The 8,862-nt window shown below is 37.5% G+C and overlaps 1 protein-coding gene across 5 annotated transcripts in view; it reads right to left on the bottom strand.

The window, feature by feature from the left end:
* Positions 1-894: 894 nt before the first annotated feature.
* Positions 895-8,862, bottom strand: part of PALS1 (protein associated with LIN7 1, MAGUK p55 family member) — a 77,581-nt gene continuing 69,613 nt past the window's right edge. For all 5 annotated transcript variants that reach the window (XM_036071151.2, XM_078053823.1, XM_078053821.1 and 2 more), the window contains exon 15: positions 895-3,745. In XM_036071151.2, the coding sequence (XP_035927044.2) occupies positions 3,569-3,745 (177 nt within the window). In that variant the 3' untranslated portion in view covers positions 895-3,568. The remainder of the gene's footprint in view (positions 3,746-8,862) is intronic.

Below are 8,862 nucleotides of genomic sequence, written 5' to 3'. Positions count from 1 at the left end.
CTAAGCAGTTCAATGTTACCTATTCTCAAGGCTTAACATTTAATCCTCCCAACACCGGAGTGAGGTGTAAATACTATTCTCTCCATTTTACAGATGAGGTAACTGAGGCTTTGTCAGGTCAGACAGCAGAGCTAGGATGCAGGCCTTGGTTCTTAAGCAGTATGTTCTGCCTCTCTAGGAGGCAAAAAATAGCTCAAAGGGTATGAGAGCCCAGATTACTTAATGGTTTTTCACTTAGGTAAATTCAGTGTTCACCTTCACCCGCCGAGGCCAGAGAAGCACCTAGATTTCTCCTGTGGCTTCTTAAAGCTCTTTTTTATTGGCCTTGGCTAAACTCCCTACAAAACTGCGATGACTTTATGGTTTTAGCATATCGTTAACTTAGAAATCAGAAGAAAATTGTGAACCAGATTTGTTGCGTGGGGTGATGTGATCCATAGGGGAAGGGAATGATCATGAATAGAAAGCCAGATGTGTGTGTATGTGTGACACTTTTTGTTGGTATGATTGCCTCCTTTGGGAGATCTAGAGTGGTACAGTAGAAAAGTGAATGTTATGTATTTGTCAACTCACATCCCTAGCCTTTGTCCCCGCAAATCCTTGGCTGCATATAAGTGGAATTTGCCCGAGTATTACATACGTTTTTTCCTAGAAGATGTTTAAGTTCCCAGTGTTACGCTATCTTTAATAAAATTTTTTTAAAACAAGGAAACAGAACCTATGTCTGTGCCAATAGGGGGCACTCCCCTACCATGAAGAATAAATTAAAAGTTATTTTATGTTTCACGCAGAGGTTCCAGTGGACTTATTTCTGGCAAAAACTTGCAGACCGAGTGGTTAGGTGAGTTGAAACCTTGACTAGCAGAGGATGTAAACACAGAACGTACTCAATGGTTTTATTTGAAATATAATTTTACTTTGTTTTTACAATACAGTGTGCAGTATGACAACTCAAAATAAGAGTGCGGATACAAGATAAGAGTACAAAGGAGGATTAACAATAGATGTCAGAAAGGTTACCTTTTATTAAGGCTAAATCCCTGGTTTATAGTTTCCATACACATTCACAAATCTACATTCAAATTATTCCTTATCAATACTTATTCCTTAGGCCATGAGAAAAGGAGAAAGAAAATCCAGATACTACATTTCTCACACAAAGCAAATCTGGATTAGTCTAAATACTATTCTTTTCCATTTGTTCTGACATAGGAAAATTTAGCAAAGGAAGGTATTTCCTTATTTGAACTACCCGTGCATTTTATTAGCTATTGCTATCATTCCTGTAAGTGGTTAAGACCTCCCCCACACTGGGGTCTCCAATCAGAGCCACAAAGGACAGGAAATGCAACTGGCCAGAGCAGCTGGACAACTGGGTGTATAGCAAGGCTTTTTTTTTTTTTTTTTTTAAGGAGGTCAACAACTAAGTTTTCACTTTGTTTAGGGACTGTGTTGAATATCAACACATCCATGTCACTGAGACGGAGAAAAGTTTGGGACATAAACATTTCTGTCCCTCTCCCATTGCTGATAAGGAGAGAACTGTAGGACTTCACTGACCCCCAAAATCTCTTGTCAGCTAAGAGTATACTATGACATGGCATGTGCCTGTGAAAGCACATGGCCCTCGTGTGGCTCTACGGTCTGCAGGGTAACTCAGGAACCGGCACAACAGCTACTTCAACCGCCAACCTTTTAGATCTTAGGGCCAAAAACAGTTGTCCGTTACGAAAAGCAGCTCATAAAACTCCATTGTCTACCATAGACTACCTTTCATTCCTTAAGAGAAAGTAAACTGGAAAACTGAAAAGATTAAGTGCTAATATTCCTTCGTTTTCTCTGTCCTAAACTGGAGTGTTTCAGATCTGGAAAGATAGTATGGCATTCCTTCCCCTGACCCAGGAATGTTACTTTCTTCCTAAGGAACGGTTATCTTGAAAGTACTTCCATATAAGACACATTGCAGCCGACTTCAGGCCATGCAGATTTGAACAGAAAAGGCAACATAACTATCTACATTTGTTCAAGTAAAATTACATAGAAATCAAATATATACACAACAACGAGACAAACTACTCATTTACAACAATTGCTTATGTTAAATTAAGTGACAACTCCATGTTATTCCAGTGTTTAGCTTTGGGAACAGGTAATGCTGTAGCTAAAGTCATAAAAATAAAATCAAGACATTCACATTTGAGGTCGTTTGACACACATCACACCATCCCTAAAGACTTGAAAAGACTACAAATTAACTTTCCATGCCAATTGCAGAAGCTGAATTTTATAGCTACAGCTATAGAGACCGTATGAAAATCCCATTAGCTTAAACATTTATGATTTAGCAAGCCATTGCATTCTGGTCGCTAAGAGGCAGAATTTGATAGGATAAAAACCTGCTTCTGTATGCTTAACCCCCCCTCACCCCCATGTTCTTTTCCTATAATGTTCAAATGACTTTCAGGTCATCCTTTCCTTGTGATCTCAAAGTCAGTTGTTACAGTATTTCCCCTTGGATATAATTTTATTCCAATGCTGAATGAGTGTTACCAATGACCATTTGTCACCTATTAAATATTAGTATACAGCACAGCAGCTATATTTATCCCAGAATTCCAGTTTATTACTTATATATGGCACAGTCATCAAATTATACTGTGCTCATATATAAAAATGCAAAACTGTCAAATGTGCTATGTCCTCTCGTGTATATGAAAAACGATTTGCATCATGAGGAAAAAACAGTTTATATGACCATCTGCCATTCATGAAAGTGTGACTTATACATTCTATTGTACTATGCAGATCAGAGAAGGAAGCAAGGTTATAGAATCACTTGTGATAATTTAAGCAAAAACTTCAGAAAATCATTAAAAAAATCAGCATATGCTATATATATTTAACTAGATCAGAATCTGTTGAGTGTGCAGTGAAATCTGATCCACAAAGTCTGAGCTAAAAAACTGGTGTTTCTAACGGAATGTTTTAGAATTAAAAGACACACAAATGAATTCAAGCCTAACAGAGTAGCTTGAGACCAAAGTGGTGCCATTTTTTTTTTACATTTTAGGAAAATATTTCTGATGACAAAACCAGCCTTCTAACCAAATACTGTCCCGCCCAGTACACAGAAGCACAGCTCCCCCCACCCGGCCCCGCCATGAAGTCCTTTAAGTTAACGTTAAATAGCATCAATATTTATAACTATGTGAGACATGGACCGTTGTGTATATACAGACAAGTTTTTTCATGGAAATAGGACCAGGCAGAAAAGATTTAGGTGAAAACAGAATTAAAAGGGTTTTACATGGATAAAATGGAACTGGTCTGTTGAAAGCTTCCATTTAGAATCCCCAGAGGAGGCAAGAACCTCTAAAGCCATGTACAGAGAATAAAGACTGCTATGCACAAATTGCCTAAGGGAATTTTCTCACTAGTTTGAGATCAAAGAACAGGTCTACAGCTTATTTGGCCTGCCACCTCAGGGTCTTGCTGAAGTATCAGGGCTCTCTTCCTAGTGGCAGTTTGCCAGATCAAGTCCAATCATGTCATAGAATGGATGTTTCCCTCACCTCAGCCAAGTGGATGGCACCCACTGAGGTTCAGTATCAAGTTTGTTAATTAACCTAAGCAGTTCCTGATAGGCTTTATCAAGATCTGAATTCACAATTGCTGTGTCAAAGTAGTGGCCATTGTTCTGTTCCATCTCTCTAGTCTTCTCAATGATTTCTCTCAACTCTTCAGGCTGGAAAGAGAAGACAAAAACTGAGGTAATTCCATTCCTTACCAAAATATACAATGAGTCAGAGATGACTGAAGAACAAAAAAATGGCCTTCTATTGTTTGCTGTCTCTCAAAATATGCCACTTCAGGAGCTCCTCTTCAACCCAGTGATGGCCTCAGTGATTATCATCCTTTGCTCTGGTGTCTTCAGGACTCATACTGAATCATTTGGGACTCAATATAACCTGTTTATACTGCTACTCAGGTTTTCATGTATTTCTGTTTTACTCACTAGAGGCTTCAAGGCAAAGACTGTTACTTAGAATTCCCTACAAACATTTGTTTTCAAGCATTTTAGAACATCATAACCTTTCCCTAAAAAATAACATCTTTTGTAATACAGAGTGAAACTTTCAGGTTGAAGCAAGGTTGGTAGGACCCAAAATGCCATCTACTCTTGGCTTTTTAAAGATCTGCTGTCCTTTAGATCTATTACAGAGTTAAGCAGGGTAAACATTATGGGAAAAGAAAAGGATCAATAGAATGTGTATCTTTCAATGAAAACACTGCCGGTCAACCCAAGATTTAATAATCTAATGTTCTGGGGGAATTAACTTGGCTTTAGTTTAAAGCTTCTCTGTTTTCAGTACACCAAGTAGGTTTTAGAGATGCAAAAAAAGTATTCTAAGAAGAGTTTGGGAAATGATACAGAGCAGGCTACTTTAAAACACTGGGTAAAGGAAACAGCTGTTTCACACAGATGAGCAGGTAGTAAGGTAGGGTGTGAAACTTACACAGAATCCTCTGATTACCAGGCACATGTGTTCAAGAAAGTAAAACTGCCCCCAAATCACCCATCAATGAAGAGGACTAACTCAAGTCCAAATGTCTCCGATATAAAAGTCACACACCAATACTATATTGGACCCACAATACAAAACAACTTATTCAGCTGGTTGAACTTCTTTAACAGTAGGAAAACATATTAAAAATACGACAGCTCCGGCCTGTCCTGAGGCAGTTTCTTGTGCGGCTCTCTAATTTTCATTCTGGAATGTTGTGCATCTGGCTGTGGTACACAGAATCCTTTGTTTCCTAGGGGACTCTCCTACACCATTATAACTGAACACACTGTAACATTCTTGCTAAAACTTAGGTCTACTCATATCTCAAGACTATTGAAAGAACATTCCAGAAGTCAAAACAGAATCTAAACTTTGTGGTGCTAGAGTTGAAATGTAAAGCCCTACATCTCACATAGATTCACATAAAGAACCAATCCACCTAGTTTTTATCAAATTTAAGGCATTATTTTGTCTTTTGCCAAAATGGCTTATACCATTTATTTTAATTTAGGTTTTAATTTCATCCTATTTTTCAAATTACAATGCATGACTAAGATGAAACAAAATGTTTTTGCTCAAAAAGTTCTGGACTGAAAAAACTGGCCTGTAGGCAAAATTGACTGTAACAGTTCATACTACCAGTTTACCACTCTCAGGCCCCCATTCTAGCAGAGAGATTCAGAGTACAATCAGACTAACTGATTATTTACATTCTGCATCCAGTGAGAACACCATCACTTTCCTGATTAGCACAGAGTTAAAATTGAGGACTTGTTTTTATTCAACACTTCTATGTATGATAAAAAGCACTACTGGAAATACCAAAGGAGAGGAAACATAAGTGGAATAAAAAGGCAGTAAGATACACCAGCCTCTATACATTCTCACCGGTGTGCATGGAACATGCACCCAGACAGAACTGATGTTGGGTCATAAAATAAGGCTGAAAACATTTCTGAAAGATTCACATCTTTATAGGCTATGTTTTCTGACCACAGTGGAATTATAAATCAGTAAAATATTTTTTAATCTCCCAATATGTGGAAATTACATACTTCTAAATAACCCATCTGTTCAAGAAGAAAATGACAAACATGAGAAGAGACATGAGAAAAATGAGAAAAAACAATGTCAAAATTTGTAGGATGCAACTAAGGAACTGCTTAGAGGGAAATTTATAACTTCGTTTTAGAAAAGAAGAGGGGCGCCTGGGTGGCTCAGTCGTTAAGTGTCTGCCTTTGGCTCAGGTCATGATCCCAGAGTTCTGGGATCGAGCAGCCCATTGGGCTCCTGGCTCAGTGGGGAGCCTGCTTCTCCCTGTCCCTGCTGCCCCTCTGCTTGTGCTGTCAAATAAATAAAATCTTAAAAAAAAAAAGACTTAAAGATCTAAGTTTTCTTCAGAAACCAGAGCAAGTGCAAATTAAAGCCAAAGTAGAAGTCAGTTAAATAGAAAGACAAATAATAAAATTAACAAAGACAAAAGGCCTCCAACTTTTTTTTTTTTAAGATTTATTTATTTGAGGGCCCTTGGATGGCTCAGTTGGTTAAGCAGCTGCCTTCAGCTTGGGTCATGATCCCAAGGTCCTGGGACTGAGCCCCACATTGGGCTCCTTGCTCAGCAGGGAGCCTGCTTCTCCCCTGCCTGCCACTCCCCCTGCTTGTGCTTAGCTCTCTCCTTCTCTCTCTCTGTGTCAAATGAATAAATAAAATCTTAAAAAATTTAAAAAATTTATTTGAGAGAGGGAGAGAGCACATGTGAGAGTGGGGCGGGTGGGGGGGAGGGGCAGAGGGAGAGAGAATCTCAAGCAGACTCCTGCTGAGTGTGGAGCCTGACACGGGGCTCCACTCCATGACCTGAGATCATGACCTGAGCCAAACCAAGAGTTGGACACTTAACTGAGTCACCCAGGCGCCACTGACTTAGTTCTTTTTCTAAAGTGTTTTAGTTATTCCTTTTAATTTCAATATAAATTTTAAAAATCATCTTTTAACTTTCTATAGAAACACCTGCTGGGATTCTTCTTTTTTGGTAATGGCTTTCTTGAGATAGAATTCATTTACAATTCACCTATTTTAAAGTGAATGATTTCAACTGTTTTTACTATAGTCACAGAGCTGTGCAATCAACACCACAATTTTAGAGTGTTTTCATCTCCCTCTCCCCAGCCAACACCCCCATATCTATAGGAAGCCACTCCCCATTCTCTCCCAACCCCAGCCCCAGGCAACCACTAATCTACTTTAGGTCCCTGTAGTTTTGCCTGTTCTGGACATCCCATAAAACAGAATGATACAATATATGGTACTTTGTGACTGGTTTCTTTCACTTACAGTGTTTGTAAGGTTCGTCCATGTTGTACCATGTATAAGTATTTCATTCCTTTTTATGACTGTTTTTTGAGACTTTTAATAAAGCTGCAGTAATCAAGACTGTGATATTAGCATAAATACAGAATAGAGTCCAGAAATAATCCCCACTCTGCTTCCTGCTACATATTTGGCCAGGTCATTTTTAAAAAAGGTATCAATGTAATTCAATGGGAAAAAGGATAGTCTTTTTCAAGAAATGATGCTAGAGCAATGGAATATCCTCCATATGTGTTAAAAAAACAAAAACACCAAACCAATCACCACCATTACTTCACACTGAAAAAGATTAGTTTGAGAGATTATAGACCTAAAAGTAAAAGCTAACACAAGAAAGGTTTTACAAGAAAACATGGGATAAAATCTTTATAATCTTGGGGCAGGCAAGTTTATTTTAGACAGTACACAAAAATCATTAACCGTAAGAAAAATAAAAAAGTGTGCTTCTCTAAAACACTTCTGATCTTCAAAACACAAAACATTATCATTAAAAAAGATAAAGATTTTGAGAAAATATTTATATCCAGAATATATATAAGAATTTTTACAATTCTGTAAGAAAACAACCCAATTAAAAAAAAAGACATTTCACAAAAGAATATGCCTAAATAACTACATGAAAAGATACTAACAGTCATCAGGCAAATGCAAATGAAAACCTTAATGATAACACTTCACCCTTACTAGAATGGGAAAAATTCTTAACAAACCAACAAAAGCAAAATCTGGTAAGGACGTGGAACAAATGGAACCAAAGTGGGAACAAATGGAATCAAACGGATTTAAAACAGTTTGGCAGCTTTATACAGTTAAAATATACACTTACCCTTTGATCCAGCAATTCAAGAGAAACGAAAACATAGATGTCCACCAAAAGACTATGAATGTTTATTTTATTTTTTATTTTATTTTATTTTATTTATTTATTTGAGAGAGAGAATGAGATAGAGAGAGCATGAGAGGGGGGAGGGTCAGAGGGAGAAGCAGACTCCCCGCTGAGCAGGGAGCCCGATGCGGGACTCAATCCCAGGACTCCAGGATCATGACCTGAGCTGAAGGCAGTCGCTCAACCAACTGAGCCACCCAGGCGCCCAAGACTATGAATGTTTAGAGCTGCTTTAATCACACCAGCTCAAAACTGGAAACCCAAATAATTTTTAACTGATGAATATATTTGTGATATACTTAGCTCATGGTATACCACTCAGCAATACGAAGGTATGAACTACTAGACGCAATGTTGATGAATCTCAAAAACATTATGCTGATCAAAAGCCAGATGCAAACTTAAACTCTATGGTTTAAGTTCCATTTATATGAACTTCTAAAACAGACAAAATAAATCTATGGTGACAGAAAGCAAATTAGTGGTTGCCTAGGGAAGAATGGAGGGGTATTAACTTCAAAGAAGCACGAGAGAATTTTCTAGAGTGATGAAAATGTTCTAAATCTTAACTGGCATGGCAGTGACACAGGTATACATTTTGCCAAAACTCACTGAATAAAACGTATGCATTTTATTGTATATAAAATAATTTCAATGAAGTTAATTTTTAAAAATTAGAGAATTCTCATTAGAAAATCAAGCATACTGTAAAGTGTTAAAACATTTTGGTACTGATTAAGTTCTTCCTTTAAAAATATGTATAATTGGTATCTTTCTAGACCTTACTCAATTGGGGATAGCTAATTCAAAATAAATAATAGGATAAATAATCCCATGAGAACACTATCTGAGACTACCAATCCAAAGAAAGTTGCCTAACCTGTTTTGGAATGGTATATAGCCCTTGCATGATACTGAATCCTTGGAGAAGAAAAACATAACAAAATAAGTGTGCGTATTAGAAAACAGAAAAATTAGGCTGAACAAATAGGAAGAAGTCCACTCTAGTCCATCCTTTTCCTTAAACAACCATGGTATTTG

The sequence above is a fragment of the Halichoerus grypus genome, chromosome 8 (assembly GCF_964656455.1).
Source record: "Halichoerus grypus chromosome 8, mHalGry1.hap1.1, whole genome shotgun sequence".
Classification (NCBI taxonomy): Eukaryota; Metazoa; Chordata; class Mammalia; order Carnivora; family Phocidae; genus Halichoerus; species Halichoerus grypus.
This window is presented reverse-complemented; position numbering and strand designations above follow the sequence as displayed.